We start from the raw sequence: 22201 nt of genomic DNA, 5'->3' as shown, positions 1-22201 counted from the left end.
TACTATGTAAATAAAATAATATATAAATTGGTTATTCAGTTGCAGGTTCTATTGTTTGGCATTTAAGTGCGCCCCTTTAAATCTCAGTTTTTAAGATGTAGAGGTCCCTAGCTTGGGATGCCTTACTCCTTGAAAATGATGGCTATGATGTGAAACAGAGCTCTTTACACAAACATCCCTTAAATAAAAACCACCAAAAAAAACAGGTAAAGGTAAATTGACTATTTACTCAGTCTTAATTCTAAGTGCTATTTTACAGTGTAAAATCAGCTTGGGGTATCTCTGCACCAGTTTAAAACAGTAACGTAGTTCTGTGTCCTGGTAATCTAAAATAACTAGACACACTTGGAGATTTTATTTCTTTTAAATAGCGCATAATACACTGTCTCCTCTGTTGTGCCTAGAAACAACTACAAATCTGTCATGTGTGCTAATGATTTTTTGGTCCTTCCTGACTGAGACGGTCCTACTGAATCATCACGGTCATCTCGCTCACGCCTGTATTAAATGGCACAAATAATACTTTTGATTAAATAGAATACACAATCGCGTATTAAAAATGTCCAAAGATTTCTAACATAGTAAGAGATTGTAGTACCTTAATCAGGTGGGAATACCGTTGTTGACTCGAGTGGCGCTTTTTCACACAGGCAAATCTGAGGACTCCTTCTCACCCAGAGTTTCAGTGTGACCTCTACTGCAGTTGAAAATACTTGAGAGGGGAGGTTGAATCCATTGATTTTTCTGACGATGTAGCCTATCTTTGTAGAGATAGAGAGACTAATTTTATTTTGGTAGGAGCCCGTTCATTTCTGTGCACAGCCATCGCAAGAAGGGCTTATGTGCTCCTTGCTACTTGATTTCGGAGTAGGGGTGTTGTGTGTTGCTGAGGTAGAGTCCGTTTTAGCAGCACTTCATCAACATGGTGAGTATGTCAGCAATACTTTCACTTATCTGTCGTGGTTCACTGATTGTATATCAAATGGACAGATTTCTATTATATTGAGATATTTGCAGTCGTTTTGCCGTTTCGTTAATGTTAGCTATTCTATTTGTGAAAGAAATGGTGTCGTTTTAGCACAGCTTGTTAGCCATAACAGGTGTCTGTATTTGCTGCTTTATCAGTTTGTTTTAGGTATCAATAATTTATACGTTGGTCTGTTATGGCAAAAACCCATTTTTGTTTCAAGGCAGGCTTCGTTTATACTCCTGTGGCGGTGCATTTATTACACTTAAACCAGCATATCAATATGACTCTTAGCTTGCTAGTTACAGTTAGCTAACATGGAAATAGCTTCCAGTTAAGGAGCCCACGTTAATTGAAAGACATATTTTTAGCCAATGATCAGAATTAGAAAATTAAGATGAGATTATTAATATGGCAAGAACAAAATTAACTTGGTGGTAAACATTTAGCCTGTCACTCAGGTTAAAGCTGTGTAGTGAAGGTTGTGTTGATTCATCTGACCTGCACGGTTTGACCTCAGGACGCCCTCTGGTAGACTGTTAGGATCATTTGACCCACCTAACTTTGGTGTACTTTATTTCTAAACCTGTGACAGATATTTAAATAGAACAACTTACCCAATTTATATTTACCTGCATACAAACATAGTCATTAAAACAAGTATAAATATCATTATTTGGACACTTAAAAAAAAAAAAAAACTTTTAGTAGTTCTGTGATGTAATTTTAATTAAAAAAAAAAGGAGTTCAAAATTCTTTTATGGCGTAAGTGTCAATGAGAGATATGCTATGGGATAGTTGCAAAAAACAAAAGCAACAGTGACTTTTAGACACACTTTCTATTAATCTCAAGTAAAAAAGAAAACTCACCGACTTGACTAATCCAATCATTACCCTTATGTTTGTAATCACAAGGTTAATACACAGGCTGATTTAGATATTTTTCAAGTCTGAATAAGCATGGGAAAAAAGAGTTTAAACTAACCCATTGACTAAATTTAGTATACAATAATCCATCCGTTATCCCAATCCTCTTTCTGTCCTTGAGTTTTAAATCCACCCATTCTTTATTTGCTGTTCTTCTCTGTTTTTCTCCTTACAGACATTGATGTTTACAGTTCAGTGTTACTACTGTGAAAATATCTGCTTAAATTCTTAGTCAAGTTTTGGGTTACACTTTATTGCTAGATAAGAAAAGAATTGAGAGCCATTAAAGTGTGAGTCTAGAAGAAGTATGGAATTTGAAATGGGAAAATTTGTAAAAACTCTGTTATCAACAATTGTCTTTTATGCTCCAATAATTACTACAATCTGTAAGTATTTATAAGTTCCTAAATATATTAAACACTCATTTATCAGGTAGCAACAAATAATGCTTTCGTCATATTGTACTTAATGGTATAATTATTCAAAACCTTTTAGTCAAACGTTGCATTTCACAGTTTAAATTTGATGACAAAAGGCTTGCATGTGCACATTTGCCATTATGTTTAATTATATATTATTTTAATAATATAGATATACTGTTTATCTTTATTATACTTTTTGACTAATGTATCCACAATTTTTTGCATTTAATTCCAAAATGCCTTTACTAACTCTCTATACATTTAAATATATGAACGCTTATTGATATAGAACATCATCTCCTATGGATCAGCTTAAAATAATAATAATAAAAAGCCTGTATTATTTAATCAATCAAATTATTGTCTAAATGATTTTCCAACATTCCTTCAGTAGAAAATGCAGTAGATGGACATGTCTAACTTCATTCATTAGGGTCAGTTGCTCATCATTATGTCAGACTTTTGTGTTGAACTAATAAACAAATCATCGTCAAACGTCAGGGTTTCTCCCAGTGTATTATAAGCCTGGTGGGCCACCAGACTTTACTTGTACCCCCACCAGGCTTAACATTGCTTAACCTTTTTTAAATGTTTGCATTTTTTTAAGACTTTATAGTTGGTGTTTTGGTATTAATCTTCAATATTTCAATAACACATAATTATCAAATTATATTTTCAAATTTCCTGCCAACTTTAAAAAAAATGTAACTTAAAAACACAACAGGCTGCTGGATGAATAACTGCCCTGGTACCCAACCTCTGGGCCTGGCAGGTTTTCTGGGGGAAACCTTGAACTTGTACTCCACACTTGAGAAAACTTTGTTCTTTATATGCCTTGTAGTACAGATGCAGCACATGTATCACATGGAAAAGTCATTGTTACAGACCAATATGCAATTCTATGTAAATAATCACTGATTTGTGTTGCAAATGTTACTGTGATGTAAAGATTTAGATTGTAGAGTTTGTGTAAAACTTTGAAGTTTTAATATGACAGCAATCTGATTTGCTCTTGAGCTTTGTTCAAGCTAATTGTTAGTTTCAAAACTAATCTGTGTTTTAACAAACTGAATGCAAGGAGACCCATCTGCTACAGGTATGATTTTGATTCCTCATATTCTTTAAAGAGAATCCCTAATGGAAAAACAAATTAAAATGTAAACAATATAACTCCATCTGAAAACATGGGTCAACCTTAGTTAGAATGGTTTCAATTTTAGTTTTTTGTATTTTGTATAGTTTCTATAGTTTCTTACAAGCATCCATTTAAGACCTTGCAATCAATTTTCTTCAACCTTTTTATGCTAATACCCATAACTGAAATTGAGTGCAGCCAGTTATCCACAGAAGTACAGTAAAAGTGTATAAATGTGTTTGCATGGCACTGTGCATTGCAAACATTTGAATACAGACATCAGTTAGCTGTAGTAAAGGTCTCCGCTATTTAAAAAAATGTAAGTATGTGAATAGATGTGGGGTAAATATAATATAATTTGTCACAGAATTTGACAAGAGTCTGGGCAACAGCGGTTAGTTGTTTCCTTTTTTTTTTGCCTTGATATGTGGTGATCATTTGTAAACCCAGGAGAAGTGGAGCTGAATGATGCTGGACAGCTGTCAGTCAATACATGTTTTACAGCTTACAAAGTTAGTTTCATCCAGCACTTATAGATGGTGGTTATCACTGCAGCTCCAGCAACCCCACCCCCTACAGATTTCATTTGGTTGTCGTGTGGAGGGGGTCAAGCGGACTGGGCAAGATAAGGGAGTACATGCTGGGTCAATTTCCCCTACGCCTGAGATCCTTGCAGGTCCCACAGAGAATGGTCAGCATTCGCCTGAGGAAGACTGTTTGCTTTTGACCTATATAGCATGACCATTACTCTGATGAAGAAATGTCTCGACTCAGACAGGTTGTGTTTGGTCACGCGTCAAGTATGAGTGAGTATAACTGCAACATAAATTGCTCCCACCCTCTCCTGCTGTATGTCTGGAGATGTATTGACTCCATGTTTTGGAGTTCACCCCTTGCTGGGCAACACTGTGGCTCCTTGTGACCATTACAAAATTTAGTTGAGTGAATATCTCACACTTTTATATCCTCAATATATTTCTAACTTTCTATGTCACACTGGTATTGTTCTAAATTATTACTCAGATTATTCACTAAACATAATATCCATTATGTTTGTTATTCACTCCTACGTTAGTAGCTAATAAGTAATGATGTGTTTGGGTTTTCAGATCACTGGAAACAAAGAACTCAACATATTTCTTTTACTGTATGTAGTTCTGTTGCAAACAAATATTTTAGTAGTCGAGTAATCTATCTATTATTCTTATGATTATTCGAGTAATCGGATAAAAAAAAAAGATAAAATAAAACACTGGTAAATCTAACATAAGAGCAGTATTACTATCGCATATCAACATCAGTCCAATTTTTCACATTTGAGCTTCCCTAACAATAACTTTTCTATAGTTTAGAAAATTAACCTGTAGCAATAGCAGCTCGCTTTCTAAGCTAACCTGAAGAAAAGTAATACAAGAATCTGAAATTATATTCTATGTAATAATACAGAGGCAGGCTCACAAATACGCTTATAAAAAATGTCTATGCTCCAGCTTTTCGTTTCTGTATTCATCTTCAGTCAATTTAATAAATGAACTCTCACCTTGCCCAGACATTTATAGCTTTTGTGTTCATGTTAGCGATGGGATTTGACACCTTCGTTCGTCACGCACAGAAACACATCTACCAGCTATGTACCGTCACAATGCACTCCGCCACACATTTGTTGAGACCGGGATGATATGAAATAAATTTTCCGGTTCGTCCGTAAAGCTACACTTACGTTAATCATCTAATGCACAGCCGCCCACCGTCTTCAGTCTATCCGCTCACCAGTATAAATACACCTTCAGCGCTCTTACCCGCCGTTCGCTCTGAACACTGGCCACCAGGCAGCAGCTCCGGGAGGAGAAAAGCTGCTGTACTCCAGGCATCGCGCCAGTCATTTTAAGGATACTTATTGATCCCCCGAAAAACGACAAAGACCCAGACATTATCACCGATCAATAAAATCCCCACGGCCGAACTTGGAAACTGGATGTTATGCTGCTAACATTTAGCTTTCGTCAACAACTTAGGCGGAAGTGAGAGCGCTGCGTGACGCAAGTAATAACCTGGCCGGAACAGGTGTATTGAATAATAAAATATAACTTAACGAAGCTTCGAGGCAGATAAATTCTCCTCGAGGAATTTTAATAATGGAGGTACTCGCATCACTCAAGGAAACATTTCAGCCCTAACTGTGTGTTGATATTCTGATAAAGGTCTACCTGGCTACCTAGTGCAGTAAATGAAGCATAAATACAGAAAAAGTATCAAGGATCCTTAATGTCACCACTGAGCTAGAGATTAAAAAAAAGTCCTATTCTGAAAGCCAGCTTTGTAGTTAATACTACAGAGGATATCTGAATTATTTGAAAGGAATTTATTTACTTAAAATTACAGAGAGTGTGGTCATGATGTGAAGAAAACGCTGAAGCAACAGGATTTTTCAGATAATGGGTTTCTAAGTGTAGTTTAACTGGCTCTAGTTCAAGCACTGCAGCTGTAGGACACCCCCTTGAAAAGGAAAACATTTTATCATAGATTAATTGGTCTTTTTGCTGAAGTGTGTGCAGGAAAAGATATAAATGATTCCTACCGATTGCCAAAGAGAAACCCACCAACAGATCTGAGCCAACAGGGGCTGGATAAAAGCACAGCTTGATGGGAATGATTCTGGCCTCTTAAACCTAAGTGAATATTGATCTGAGGGTTCTGGGTTGGAATTGAGCCCCTTTTGTTGCTAAATCTTTGGGTAACAACCATAAAAGCTGTGTCTGGCCAAGAGACATTTTGAAACATGTGCCACACAGTAGTTTGATGGAAAAATTAGTGAGACTTAAATTTTCTGAAAATGCAACACTTGTGTATTATGAAACGTGAAGCTGCTTTGATGCTATCGTAAACCATGTTTGAAGGATCTTCTTTTGTTTTCCTGTCATCTTTGTTATTCTGTTTTGTGAAATCTGGTTTTGTTAGTTTAGATTGTTGCCTTTTGGAAAGTTTTATTGGCATGGTTTTGTTAACAGTTACTGTTTCAGGTCTTGATGTTTTTCTTCTATAAGCTCAGTAAGTTTAAGCTTGACAAAGAAGCAAAATCATGCATTTAGATGCATTATTACCAGGTGTGTGACATTTCTGGGCATATAATAATCGGCATAATGATAAAAAATAATGCTGCACTTGAGCATCTAAATTGGTGTGGTATTTAAGATACCAGCAGTTACTCCTGACAAGCATCTCCACGGCCTTATACAAGTAAATGTATTAAAGAATAAATGTTTTTGTTATAGAAAAGCAGAATAATCTCCACTTGCTCCTTCGTTTTAGTCTCTGCATGATTTTGGATTTGAAAATGAACTGAAGCTAGGTCATTTTAGTCCCATTTGCAGAAAACTGTAGACCTGAGGTTTGCTGTTGTTTAGGACACTGAAACATATTCTCAAATATTTTCAACTTTCTGTCCAGACCTGTCACTTTAATTCGCTAGCTCAATAAAGAGAAGAACGGGAAATGTTACATCAACACTGGTGTTTTAAAAAAACTGACAAATTAGCAAGAATTTCTGTGACACAAGATTTCATGATATTAAAACTCCACCATATTTCTCGTCGAAGTGATGACTGCCTTGTGAAGTTGCTGTCAGCAGAAAGTAGGTACCTGCTAATTTTATCTGCTGTAGATACAGCGCAACAACCTGTGTCTGTACTTGTGAGTTGTATTTTGAAGTAAAAAAGGAAATAGTTCTTAATTTGGCCTGTTATGTTGATGGTGGATGAACAGAAACTGCTCACGGCAATCATGTACTCTGAAAACACTGAAGAAGTCCCTCTCTTAGTTTAAACAGCCAATTGACCATTTTACAAAAAATTTCATTATCTACAGCTCAACATTTGAAATCATTTGATCAAATCTTATCTGGATTCTTCTACATTGAAGACAGATTCAATAACACTCTTTAAATACATTGTAAATTAGTCTGTTGGGTGTAAATTGAGGAAAAAAGTCAGACCTCTCGACCAATTTTGTCGTTTTTTTATTGTTTTGGCTTTGGTTTTAGTTTTGTGGTTGTTGTTTTTAAGCCCTTTGTGTGTTAAGTGTAGTTTTGAGAATAACAACACCAAAAGAGTTGAAGAACTTTTAGAAGTTGTGAATTTTTCTTTAGAGGATAGTTCACATTTGTTGTTACCATTTTAATTAATAACTAAGTATATTTACTGTCTTTTCTCACAGGCTTTGATTGGTGTGCAGCTGGTGGTTACCATGGTAATGGCCAGTGTAATTCAGAAAATCTTACCTCATTATTCCTTCGCAAGATGGCTCCTGTGCAGTGGCAGGTAATATATTATTGTTTATACCAGGCCTGATCCATTTTATGAGAGTTTACCTCAATTAAAGTTAAACACTTTGTACATTTAAATTTTTTTTAAAAGAATCAACATCCAGACACCACAAATCAAACAGCTTGTGTGCCTCTAGTTTTCCCCTTCATGTCAAAATTGAAAAAAAACATTTATTACTTTATATTATTTGCTGCATGTTTACTTAACTATCACTTGAAATGCACGGCAAGCTATATTATCATGTAATGGTTATCTTACACAAAATATTTAACTACAAAATATCTAAGTACAGACATATGGCCATGATTAAAATCTTCCAGGAAGAAGTAATAAAATGTGTGTGCCTCTCAGTGTTGTGTCCACTAAAAGAAAAACCTCTTCTTGCTTCTATTTGCACCTTGCGGGACATTAATCACTATATATTGATATTGATTTTAATTCTTCCTCAGAACATTGATGGACTGAGAAAGTAATACTATTTAACAAGTTAAATTGTATTGCTGACAGTTTTATGTGTCAATACATAACACAAAAAGATTGGAATTTCTTAAAATCAGCAAATGTTCTTATGAAGTTGGTAAGTCACAATGTTACTGAGGGGTCAGCAGAAGTAAATATTTAGATTTGAGCCCTTTACCATAAATCTTGCATCCTGCACAACAATTACTTATGCCTTGTCTCTATAAACTGTCTGATTTTTTACTTAAGAGCCATTTCAAAATCTTAACGGGGTTCAAATTGTTCTTTTCTGTCTGACTTTCTTCCTTGCTCGGCTATCTTCCTGGATAGTCCAACATGTCGCTTTTACACTTTTATCTACATTAACTTGCTTGATGATAACATTAGCGAGCTGGCTAAGCTTCTGTCAATTTCTTTTACTGTCTGTGGCAGACATGTGACAAAGACAATACTAGAGTGTGTGTCTGGATGGCTTGACAACCAGTTATCTCATGGTATTCTCCTTACTGCCATCATTCAGTAGACCTCATTTAAGCTTGCATAAATGTAAATGTGCTGTGAACATTTTGAACATGACTCACTAAATCTTGACTGGATGGGTAATACAACGTGAACTTTGACAAAACTCAAAAATAGGCCTGTACTTCAGAAATATTTAATTATAGTAATGCACACCAAAGGCTTCTGTTCACCTTCACTGCTCCACAACATGGTGGTCATCGACCCTTCATAGTTAAGTTTGGTTTTCGAGTATCATCCAATACTCCTGAAGAAAAAAAGCCATGTTTCTCTCTTGGAAGGCTTCAGGGTGACATGTACAAAGTGTGTTTATAGTGTGAGTGACATTCAAGAAATTATGCACTGTGTTTTCCTTGATTTCCTGAAACTTACCTGTACAGATTTGACACATAGCCTGACAGAGCTGTGTCTTGGATGCCCATGCATCAATTTGTCAGTCGTCTATCCATCCATTCTTCTGCTTAGCCAATCACTTCTCCCATTCTTGACTCAAGTCGTCCATCAGCTCATCAGTCACTTTGTCCATTGATATTGCTGTTCTTGTCCACCTATTTGTTCATCTTTTAATCAGTCCATCCACGTGTCCATTTAGCAGTGCAACCATTCATTTTTGTGTAGTTATTGTGAGGTCCATATGTAAAGACTGAGCACCAAAATTATATGGAAAGTTTGGGAAAGTATGGAAAATCTGAAGCAAAGGACAGTAGGGCCTCTAAACATGGCTAATGAGTGTTACCGAAATGTTTGTCCTCAAAAAGAAATTTCTAAATGAATATTTATTCGAAGTTTAGTTATTGAAGCTAACTGATCATAATGGATAAAATACTCACACATATTTTTTGACATGATAAATAACATTGTTAGAGATATTCTGTAGAAATGGCATTTTTAATGTGAATATGTGCCTCTACAGCTAATAATCTGTTAACAGGAAAATTGAGCAAACCAAATCCTCTTAGAGTCTAAAGTTGTCAGTGGGATTTAAACATAGCTGTGAGGATGGATTTAAAGGGAACCGAATGTGTATAACAGCGGGAGAAATCTACCTCTTATATAAAACAAAATTATCTTTTATACACTCGTACATGGTTACTATTTGAGTCTTTCTATAATAGTTTTCTTAAATCCCAGTTGTACTCCACAGCCATATTTATTTAGTCTTTACACCTCAGCAATCACATAGTTTGAGTAAATTTAGCTTCAGTCTGTTTCTTCTTCACAAAAATATCTGCTGTATTCACTGCTTGATGAAATGCTTTTACGTTCTTCACAGTCTGCGGTGGTATCAGCACCCCACGGAAGATGAGTTAAGGAACTTGGCTGGGAAACAAAAGGGACAGAAGAGGAAAGACAGGTAAGACGATTTTTGGGAGAATTTTGGAAGTGTAAAGACACACGGACAGTACAAAGTATTCCTTTTTTTTCTTTGAGAATGCGGATGATTTGGATGGATAAAAAGCAAACTCATGTCAAGAAAGAAATAGTGATGTTTTGCTTTTAAGGACCGTTTGAAATCCGATGGGAGAAAGTTTTTTTTGTTGTCGTTTTGTGTCTTTACGGCACTTTATTAGAGTTCAAAGCAATTCATCCTGTTTAGATCTAGAAAAGCAGGTCCTTCTTCCGAGGAGGGGATGGGATTGCTACATTTTATGCTATTTTTGAGACATGATGGTTTAAAATACTTTAGTTGCCTAAGAACTGAGCTGTCTTCAAAATGGTCAAATATCAGACTTTTATTCTGGAAAATGATTTTCCTTTAAGATTACTTTGCAACTCAGAATATGCTTAACTTAAAAATGATGCAGACAAAGGTTACCGAACCATATGTCTAACTTGTAACTTTAGCAGCTTTTCTTTGTACTCCCTTGTTGAAGTGTGTATGTAAATAAGGTTCATCTTCAAGTTAATCCTTGCCATACCACATGTTATATCTGAACTTGAGTCGTTTCTGTCGTCTTTTCTCTGACCCTGAGTGAGTCAGGTCAGGTCTCTCTGGCACCACATGCTCAATAATTCCCTAAAGAAAAAAAACAGACCACTGTCCTTTTCAACTCATTCCATGCAACTCCATCCTCTTTGTTAACAGAGTGACTCCCTCAGTCAGAGGTGGAGTTAATCCTCATCTTTTCTGTCAGGTGTCTCATAGATGAAATCTGTCCCAGGCATGTTTGGCGCTAGAGTCTTACGGTGGTATTGTATTTCTGAATCCAGGACATAAACAGCAGGTCTCTATTCTCCAGCTGTTAGTGTTTCCCTCCCCTTGTTAACATAAGAGAGGCTGCTAACTATGTTCTATTTTTAATGGCCTTGTTAGGTTAGAAAATGTTTATTTTTAATTCATAAAAACATTTCTCTCAATCAGATAATGCTAAGGTAATTGAATTCTTATATTTGCACTCAAGGTGGCCATGTTCTACCACAATGTGTGGTTCTGAATATCTGTATATCTTATAAAACTGTATCTCTTTTTCCCTGAGCTTTGGTGTTTTGTTCCCTTATTTCCTTCTAGAAAGTACAATGGTCACATAGACAATAAACCGCTAACCGTTCCAAAGGACATAGACCTGCAGCTGGAGACAAAATGCATCACAGAAGTCGACACGTTAGGTACTTTTCCAAATATTTCTAAGTCGAAGAGATATTCAAGCTGAGTTCTTTCTAAAAATGTCTTTAAAGTTTCTACTAATTCTATTAATAATCAAAACTTTTAAATGTCTTCTTTTCCCCCTCAGCATTGTACTACTTCCCTGAGTTCCAGTGGCTGGTGGATTTCACAGTAGCAGCTACTGCAGTGTATCTGATCACAGAGCTGTACTACAGCATTGCTCAGCCCTCAGGAGAGATGAACATCAGTGTGGTCTGGTGCCTACTTGTACTTGCCTTTGTCATGTATCCTTACATCATGCTCTCAGTTCTGCTCCTCATTTTTAATTGGAAATTCATGTGAACAAGTGCCAATAGATATCCTGCTAAAATCCAGTTTATTCCTACACTAAACACCACAAATACAATAAAGTAATATGTCACATCATTGACCTTACCTTTCTCCTACTTTTCTGTTATGTTGAAAGATTGTAAAATAACACAGATCAATCGTTCCAGTTCTGTTGACCAGTTGGTGTCACTTTCAGCCTGTGTCGCAGATTGAAGGGCCCCATTTTCACAACCCAGTTGACTGATTTAGCAGGACCGCGAGGTGTGTTGGTGCCTATCTACAGCCATTGCTGTTTCCAGATGCTCTTCTCCTTGACCAAATGTCAATAGAAAAATATACAAATGCACACCACAGTTTCTTCTTTTTTGCTTTGGCCTATGATGCACAATTCCAAAGTAACATATTGAAGTTATAATTTTGAGACAGAATATTTAAGGTGTGTGAATACATTTGCAAGGATTTATAATACCATATAACTGTGGCATTTTTTAAAACTGGACTTGTAAGTTAAAAAATAACACTTATTTAGGTACTTGTGTTTCATTTCCTTGACTCTTTCTTCATAGTAAAATCCTTTTTTCCCTCACGGCCCACTACTTCAAGCTGGAGGAAGGAGGCGAACGATCCCTCTGCATTACATTTGCTTTCTTTTTTTTTGTCAAAGCTATGATCATTCTCATTGTTACTGAAAATTACCTGGAATTTGGTCTGGAGACAGGTCAGTCCACCACTATTGCTCTTACAAATCACTTTGACAACTTTTTAGCACTTGTTGTGGCAAGTCACTGTTTCTTCACTCTTAGGTTTTGCAAACTTTTCTGACAGTGCCCAACAGTTTCTGGAGCATCAGGGCTTAGAGTCACAGTAAGTACATTAATTATTTTTATGCTTACAGTTGTGATTAAAGGGGTTTTTAATCAAAAACAAGTATAACATTATAGTAGAATTTGCTGTATTTGTGCCACATCATGGTAAAAACAAAAACCTTACTGCTGTTTGACTGCTCCCCTAAAATTACATAGAGGATTTAACTCCTAAATCCATTTTGATGGTCCATTGAAACATGGGCTCTCCTCAGTCTCTTGAAATATGCCATGGTGTGTTGGCAATAATTCAACAGAACTATGTTTATACTTAGCTCCTCTGACTCTTTTTGAATGTACAGAGGATGATATGCACATTGGTTCCAATGTCATTAATGAGGAGTGAGTTGATGTTTGTACTGAAGGCTTTTATATTCATAAAGCAGTATAAGAAATGTGCTGAAAAGCTATGACTTTGTTGCTTGATTTTTTATTTATTTATTTTTTAATTTATAATTTATATATATATTTTTTTTTTACTGTGATATCTTTGGACTCTAGCTGTGGTTCTGAAACATATAAAACAATTGGTATGGTTTTTTTTTTAACAATTTTGGACAAATATTCTTTAACCACATTTTCCAAAAAGAGATGATCTTGGAAAAAGAAGATAAAAAGAGATAAAATGCAGCTGTATCATAATAGTTTTTTTGTTTTGTTGGTTTTTTTTCAGACAGTAAATATTATGTTTTCTGTTCAGCAAGTTTGTATTCGGCAGGTGTTCAGGGTTTGGTTCAATGTCAGCATCCCCATCCCGAAGCATTTAAAAATGCTTATACATCTATCTCTCTGCACACCTGTAATATTGTCGACCAAGCAATCTGATTTAGCATTTCTCATCTGGTTCTATGTCGGACTTGAAATTAATTTTAAACAAGCTGTGTACACATGGTTTTGAACTGGTTCCACCTACATTTCGTACTACCTTCACATTAACTTCAGAATCTGGAGTTTGGAATTGTTGCCAGGTATTTAACTCATGGATAAGGCTGTCCTTGGCAGCTGTGTTTGTATAAAGCTGCTCTCTAATCAATCCTCTCCTCATAGCCATGTTGCTGTTTGTTGAAATTGCGGTCATTTGGAAGATGACCTCTTTGAATTGTGACTTCCTTTCATTTGCATTTGTGTCATTTTTCTTTCACAGGGGCCCCATATCTAAGCTCACCTTCAAGCTGATCCTGGCCCTGCTCTGCTCTCTGATTGGAGCATTTCTAACGTTCCCTGGCCTACGATTGGCCCAAATGCACCTAGATGCACTTAACCTAACCACAGCAAAATTTACACAGTGAGTGTCTTGCAATATTGTACCTCTCTGCATTTGGAGACATTTTTTTTAGTATTCCTTTTTTAACATTCAGTTACTCTTCATAGACAATTTTAATACCCTATTTATCCATTCTTTATTCACTTAATAAAAAAAAGTTATATTAAATTTTAAAAACCTACAATTATTTATTTCATATTAATATATGTATATATACAGTGATTGGATCTGCACTATTTGTGACCTGAATGACACATCTGTTGAGCCACCAAAGCACAAACAGTGAAACACTGAGGAGGTAATGAACTAATAGAAGTCTAAACTTGCCACAGTAAAATGTGAGCCTGGATATCAGAAGCCTCCAAACACCGGGTGAAATTCTCTGTGGTGCATTGACCCACTTAAACTTTGTGGCGAAGGAAATCAAACAGCAGGAAGATTAGACGGTGAGCCCATGCTGTGCCAGTATTTCTTCTCCTTTTTTTTCTTTTTTTGTTACTGTGTTTTGTCTCGAATTAGGCAAATCTAAAGTGAACTGAAATGCAAGTTTTACACGTGATGCTCACCACATTTTGGTTAGTTGAAGGTCTAGGAGGCAGGTGCCCTAGCTCTTAATAAAAGTGTTTCTTTCCACCGTTAAAGTTAAAATAAAGAGAGAAGTAATGTATCATGTCTAATATTTTTGGATTTAAAATGAATAAAATTTATTAATTAAGCACTACCACCTGTTTAGCTGTGGAACTTATTTGGTTGAAAAAAATAACATGAAGGGCACAAATAAGCAAAAAATAATAATTCTTGCTGATGTTGGTGTAAGCTTTTTAGGCTAGTCTTGTTTTTTTCTTAGACCTTAAACACATCCTGTTCAGACTGGTCACCCATTCAGTCCCCAGGATCAAATGATTATATTTTGAACAGTCAAGCAGAAAGGTCTTATATTGTTCTGGATATGTGCGATACAAGAGATCACTCTGTGACTGAGATGAAGATATCTTCAGTTTGGTCATTTTTCTGTATAAGAACCCGCTGGGTGGAATGTCTCTGGCCATGATAGGAGGTGCTGAGCAGAAAGCACATTGCATTCACATAATCCACTTTGGCATAGTAGCATTTCCAAAATGGCTTCCTCTTCCATTTCCCTTCATAAGTGCCATAAGCTTACCTTGTCCAGCCCTGTAACTAGAGGGGATTATTTCAAGTGCCCTCAAAGTTTTTTGCCATGGTAATATTATCACCTATTTCAGGGAAGGTTGCATTTCTAAGGTCCATCCTTGTTAACTTCACATCAGGGTTAAAAATGTATAACTTCAGGTTAGCTTAAGTGAAAATGATAAGAAAATGTTGGAGTAAAGCTTACTGATACTGAGTTATCTCTGCTTCTATTCTAAATTGTTTCACAGAACTCTGCTTTATATCAACTTCCTCTCCCCCCTCATCATGGTCCTGCTGTGGGTGAAGCCTATTACCAAGGACTACATATTGAATCCCACTCTTGGGAAACAGAGCGTGCCTTTGTAAGTAAAAGTTTTGTGTATACCATGCTATACTATATGCTCTAGCATTTTTTTTCTCATAAATAAATTATGAACTGTGTGGTGCTTTGACATATTGGAAAATGTGAAATTCTCGTGTAGTAAAATACGTGTTTGCTCATAAGAAAGAAGTTTGTAGTTATCTTTCAATGTAAACTTAAGATGCTTTAGTTAATCAATATTTTATTTAATCAACATCTGGTTTGTGATGATAAAAGTAGAAAAAATGTCCTTATTTCTCTGGAAAAGAAGCACATATACATAGACCAAGTAGCTCTATCACCATATGCTAATTTATTAAAAGTGGTGGCTGTTTATATATTGTTGAAAAAGCAACATCAAACATAAAAGATGTTGTGAACTTGCTGTCTTTTTGTCATCTTTCCACTTTTTGTGTTAGTCCAATAACCAGCATATGGATTGTCATCATAACCGTTCCACAGCAGCACCATGCTGTGTCAGCAGTAGCCCAGTGGTAGAGAGTCTAATGCAATAGAAGAACGATATAATTCTACAGTAAGAAAGGTTACAGGTAGATCATTTTGTCCATCAGTTCTCATAGAAACCAGTTTAACATTTTTTTTCATAGTTATGTTTTTTAAGTCTTTTTGTACTTTTTTTTGCTATTTTTTAAAACTTTATTAAACTACAACATGAGGACATGGATGCTTATCAAGCCAAACGATAAAACCATAGTAATGTTTAAAGACCTATTTTTAAGCTTCAACTATCTCTTTGTTTGGCATTATTGCACAAATCTCTCCACAATGATTTCCTCACTCTGCAAATGAGCTACTTTAATTTACATTTTTTTACTAATCCGCTACTTATAAGTCAAACAAGCAGGCTGGAAAAACCTCTTACCTTTGTGTTTTAAAGAAAATAAATATAACCAAAGTAAACAACTTAAAAGTTTACAACAGTGGGATAAAGGAAGCGCTGTGTTTGGTTCATAGAAGAAGTGACAGCAACATATACATTGTCTTCACCACAAAAAGAAAATATATTTTTTTTTATTTCTCTCTCATCATTAATTCTAAGATGTTATCCTCTACTTGTTGTTTGAAGTCTGTCGTGCATCTAACTTTCTTCTGCCTTTGACATGGGCCTTTATGCGCATCAAGGTCAAACCTGATTAAGTTTAATTTCATGTTACACTTCCCCCTTTTCACCTTTTTATACCTCAATTTCACCCTCTCTTGCCTTTTCTTCTGAGCTGTTTGTGGCTCTTTTTCCTCCCCTTGTCATTTCTTTCTGTCTCTGTGCCTCTGCTTACCACCCAGATGATGCTTTCACGATGTGTTAAGTTTGTGGAGCAGAAAAAAACTGCCTTTTTTTCTCCCCTGTTTCTCCACCTTTATTTCCGCCTTCCCATTAATGCCAGGATGAGCGAGCAGACGTATGATTCGTTGCGGTTATGGGTTATTATACTGATGTGTGTGCTCCGGCTTGTCATGATGAGACATCACCTGCAGGCCTACCTCAACCTGGCACAGAAAGGTGTGGACCAGATGAAGAAGGAAGCAGGACGGATAAGTACAGTTGACCTGCAGAAGATGGTAACTACTTTGTTCATAGTTTTGTGCTTCTTTTAAACTACAACACTGCAGCTATTTCTTTTATAAGATACTCTAAACTTGGCACCTTGTTTAGTATTAAATATTGAATAGCAGCTATGTCTTCTAGAGTTATAGTTTTAGTTTAGAATAGTTTTGAAAATGTAGATAATTAAATGGTTGTGTCATGTATTCTGTGATCTTTTCAATTTAAACCTACAAATATTATGCTTTTTCCTTTATTTTTTCCTTAATAACTATAGATGTAAAAATGCTACCACTCTAAATTCCACCATTTTACATTGAGGTGTGAGATGTGTTGGTTAGTGTGTACTGTCCTCAAATTAATTTTTTGATTTTTCTTACGTTACAGTTTTAGCAACTAACCAATCAGATTATTTTTCGTTGCCATTGTTGTAATTTATTTTTTAGTTTTTATCTTAAAATAGTTTTAAATACTGAGGAAACTTAAGAGAATTCCCTGTTAACTAAAATGGTAGAATTTTCAGTTTGATTGGCCCTGACTGAGAACCGGCCATTCAGAAATTCAAAAAGTCAGCCAATGACGATGTTGGATTCACATGTTGAATGTTTGGAAATGTTTTGTCTTGCAACAGTTTTTTATTTTGAAAAATCTGAAATATTCTGAACTAATGCCATTCTTCCTTGTCTAGATTGCACGTGTTTTTTACTACTTGTGCGTAATCGCACTACAGTATGCGGCACCACTGGTGATGTTGCTACATACAACTTTGCTGCTAAAAACTTTAGGTGAGTCACTCCATAGTATTTTACTTTTGTCTTGAATAGTCTTTGCTTTCTATAACATCAATCCATTCTTTTCCCTTTTTTTTTCTTCACTTGCAATAGGTGGTCACTCCTGGTGGGTCTATCCTGAAGAAGACTTGCCTTGCCTCCATGAGATAAACTCTGATTCTGTTATCGGAACAGAACAAATAGCACCTCTAAAACCAGATACAGTGGTGGAAACCGGAGCCCGGGCATCTGTGGCCCAACTCTCAATGGCTCTTGGGGGCTTACGGACTGTTTTTAGCCCCTTACTTTTCAGGGGCCTGTTCTCCTTCTTCGCCTGGTGGATTGCTGCCTGTCTGTTCTCCACCTCTCTTTTTGGCCTCTTCTACCATCAGTATCTCATGGCGGCATAGCATCAGCAGCAATCCCAAAATGTGGCATTTAAACCTCTACTTTTCTGGACATGGTCAGAAAAGGACTTATTGGGGTCTTACAGAAGCCCACTCATGACTCTGCTCCACAACTCTTCCTCCTTCACCTCCATGTTTCTGACCGCCTCAGAACAACTGATCATATCATCAGAGCTCTTGGTTTTGCTCCCAGTGCTTCCTCCACAGATGACTGTGAACTCTTATTTGATTTAACTTGCATAGAAGTAATGTTTTTTATTCATTCGAGCAGCAAAAGCCCGTAAGTCTTTACAAGGCTCACCATTAAACAATGAGAGGTAAATAAATCAGTGTCATCGGTGAAGTGACATAAAAACTTTACAGACAGATTTATTAATTTTACACAATAAAATAATCAGAGATTCTGGTTATTAGTAAATGGAAAAATAGCTTTCGTGCAATTCTGCTTTTCTCCATAGAAACTGATCACTAAAGCCATTTAGTGACTGCAGTCTACATGCCGTTTTTTGGTATCTCAAACATTCTCAGATATCTTTAACTATAAAAACAACATAATGCAGCTCCTTTAATGCTTTTCAACAAGTCAATTAGAGTACTAATTTTAAAATGTTATAATTTTCGTTAAATTATCTCTGATTTCAATGATCGCCAGGTCATTCTTTTTATCGTAGTACATTTTATTGATTTTACTGGTATGAAAGTAAAATCGCTACAATTTTACTGATTTAGCTTGAAAATTTGGAAAAAAACGCACAATCTATTTAAAATCTGTAACCTGATGCTCCTCCTCTAAGATATTAAAACACATTGATTAGAGTAATTTCAAAATTACTTATCATTTTTCTTCAATGTTATTTTGATGTGTAAATTAATTAAAAAGTACAATATAAACACCCACTAAATTTAGCAGTTATCAAGTGCTAAATGTAAGACTATTATCTATTTTGACACTCAGCTCTTCAAGAATAACAATGGGAGTCAAATGTTTTGACAAATATAATTGACATTAGCTGATTCTTTTGAAGCTATCTGTTTAGGTCTTAGTGGACTGGCCAACAGAAGTACCACTTATATGAAATCCACAATAATGTTTAGAGAAAAGTGTTAATTAAAAAGACAGGTGAGTGGTCCTCTTTTATTTTTGTCCAGAGTTGAATTTGGAAATATTCTTGTCGAAGGAAATGTGAATCTCCCACATAAATACCCATTGACGGATTGGAAAAGGAGCTACATTTAAATCACAGAATATCTGGATCATTCTAATCAGACTGTGGTTTCTTTTCCTTATCATTTTTGTGTTTTCTGTTTGTTTGGGAACTGATTTCTACCACGTTTTGTTCACTGGTTAGTTGCGTCTTGCTTTGGTACAGGTCATTTCTCCTCTACACCGGGTCTTATTAGGTTTGGTCTTTTTGTTCCCAACCTTTTTTGGATAATAAAATTGGTTGTCTACCTCGGGATGTTTTGTAAACACCATGTGTCAGTTTGTGTTCACTTTGGGGACATTTTGTACCTGCTTTGACAACCAACTGTTTTAAATAAGTGTTCTATAATCTACTCGCAGACTACTGTAAGAAAATGCGTTATGACTGTAAAGGCTATTAATTAGCCTTCTGCTGGAGGTTGCTCATAGTTTTGGTTTAATCGGGGGGTCATAAAGTGTTCAATTTTATAAGACTGAAATGACCCAAACAGGGATCTGAACCACAATCTTAGGAAAATGGGTTTTATTTGAATTATATTTGTTTAGCATTTATTTTTTTTTACAATGATACAGATAATTAACTACCTATAGAAACAAACCAATGCTCTATGGTTAAGTACATGGCTATGAAATGGAAGGAGGTTGGGACCAAAAAGAAACAGAATGGGGTTATGAGTTGTTCTTCACTCCTTAAGTCTCTTAAAATTGTGTGTTGTTAAACAAATTAACCTGTTTTTTTATTATTATTATTATTTTGTACCTGAAATGTCTTACACAGTCTTGAAACATTGTATTAAGGACCAGTGAGTTTCTGCTTGGTAGTGCTGTAGTCCAGCTCAGGTTTCTAGAGTTGGAGAGCAAGAGATGGACTCGCAGAAGAGATGAGATCGTTTCTCCTCAACTTGAAGTTGATGTGCTTAGAGTCATCTGACTGAGCTCTCCATACAGGACAAAGTTGAATTTAAATATGGAAGGATTTCTGGTGTGTTTGTCATGTTTATAGTTTACCTTCATGGTTTTACTTGAGTCATTTTAGTGGGCGTGTGAGAGGACTAATGTGTTTTACGGGAGGCCAACGTGTGTGGGGCTCAGTCGGGGCAACAGCTTATGCCCCTGTCTGTCTGCTGGAACGTGTTCACTGCTGATCGTCAGCTGTATACTCATAGGGCATTGTTATGAAGAGAAGTCAGCTGCTTTAAGATGGCATAGTTGTTTTTTTTTTATCTCGAACATTTAATTGTGCATTTTTAGATTTTTTTCGTAAAATATACGTTTTTAAAATGGTGCCAAGTAAGGGTCCTAATACCCAACAAGTCTGTGCTTTGTTGCTGAAGGTTTTATTTCTGCTACTTTGTGAAACTGCACTACAACTCTGCGGCCTTCAGTTTTTCTGTAGATCTGACTTGTTACATTGGGAATTAGTGGTTGTGGTTCACACAAGAACCACGTGTTCAGTAAGTCTCTGTGGATTGTTCTACGTCGGTAGGAACATATAAATATGCGCACAAGGAATCATTGTGCTTTTGACTCACTGGCCAACACACTTGCCCAGTGTTATTAGGAATGTAGGGCACATTGTGTCAGGTTAATTTCAAATTATTGTTTTCTTTGGTTCAGCTGTTTATCTTTGGGCTTAACGTGTGATCAAGCTGGCGTTTATGAACTCCAGACATCAGTTTTGATACAGCAACCTATTCCAGCAACACCATATCAACATTTTTTAAATCCTGATTTTCAGTCTTAGCTTTTGTTTGTATCTGTTTGAAACGATGGGGAATATGCACATAGTGAATGTATCAATCCTGCCTGATTTTTAGATTGCGTTTTAATAAATTGATTTGAGTTGATTTAACCCCCTTCCACCTACTTCACTGCAATTTTCAAATTCATTCCTTGTCAAATGTGTTTAATCTGAATCTCATCCTAATCATATTTGTCGTAATCATTTATATTTTGATTTACTTTTTTATATTTATTTACTTATGCCTGCAAACATTTCTAATTTGAATTGTAAGTCGTTCATTTTGTTGTTGAAGTGCACAATGGCTAAAATCTTTTTTTTTTTTAAATGTGTTTGACAAATCTGTGAGAGATTACCTTTTATTTAACAGTCTGGTCTGGGTAATTGAAAATAATATTTTGGATATTTTCAGAATCCACTGTCCAGATGAACAGATGTTGATATTTTCAGTTTTTTACCACTATTAAGTGTTTATTGCTCATTTTTGGGTTCACAAACTAAAATAACACATGTTGTTCTGTCGTGTATTTATTTCTGCTTTAGATTTTGTCTAAATAAATTATGTTCTTTTCTTTGTCCTTTTATTTTTTTGTCTTGCACAGCCTAACTGGGGATCATGCATGAGATTATTAGAAACACTGTAGGATGTTTTTTTCAGGAGGACACTAAAAAAAGGACACTAACCATCATGGAAGTTCGAAATGTGTTGTTTTCCACTTTAATCCTGGAATGCAAATGGCCACAGAAATACATGTCTGGATGTTTAATATATACTGTTAATTATTTTGTCTGTAAGACCAGAAACTACAAAAGTAACTGAGCAACAGCATAGGCATCAAAGGACTGGCATTAGGTCTTTTTTCTGCCTCTTCACAGAAGAGTATAGTATTCTTCACATTTGTTTAATTTACTAATTAAATATTTGAAGATGCACAAGTGACATGTCATTAACATCTTTGGTAAGGATGGGTAAAAAACTAACACATGGGGCGTGCCGTGGTGGCGTAGCGGTTAGCGCGACCTGTATTTGGAGGCCTTGAGTCCTCAACGCGGCCGTCGCGGGTTCGACTCCCGGACCCGACGACATTTGTCGCATGTCTTCCCCCCTCTCCTTCCCCGTTTCCTGTCAGCCCACTATCACATAAGGGACACTAGAGCCCACAAAAAGACCCCCTGGAGGGGTAAAAAAAAA

General features: G+C 36.0%; 1 protein-coding gene across 2 annotated transcripts; it reads left to right on the top strand.

Moving 5' to 3' along the window:
- Nucleotides 1-671: 671 nt before the first annotated feature.
- On the top strand, nt 672-21585 carry tmem161b (transmembrane protein 161B). 2 transcript variants are annotated; one of them, XM_028034035.1, is made up of 12 exons: nt 672-925; nt 7664-7767; nt 10025-10105; nt 11261-11358; nt 11484-11640; nt 12253-12404; nt 12490-12550; nt 13694-13834; nt 15214-15327; nt 16730-16904; nt 17576-17672; nt 17772-21585. In XM_028034035.1, exons 1-12 carry the CDS (start codon nt 923-925, stop codon nt 18065-18067), a joined length of 1479 nt encoding a protein of 492 aa, XP_027889836.1. In that variant the 5' UTR covers nt 672-922; the 3' UTR covers nt 18068-21585. The 2 variants fall into 2 exon arrangements, with proteins under 2 accessions (XP_027889836.1, XP_027889837.1); XM_028034036.1 differs by lacking the exon at nt 13694-13834.
- Nucleotides 21586-22201: the final 616 nt, after the last annotated feature.

The sequence above is a fragment of the Xiphophorus couchianus genome, chromosome 12 (genome assembly GCF_001444195.1).
Source record: "Xiphophorus couchianus chromosome 12, X_couchianus-1.0, whole genome shotgun sequence".
NCBI lineage: Eukaryota > Metazoa > Chordata > Actinopteri > Cyprinodontiformes > Poeciliidae > Xiphophorus > Xiphophorus couchianus.
The sequence above is the reverse complement of the archived record's forward strand: the minus strand, read 5'-3'. Positions and strand labels throughout refer to the sequence as shown.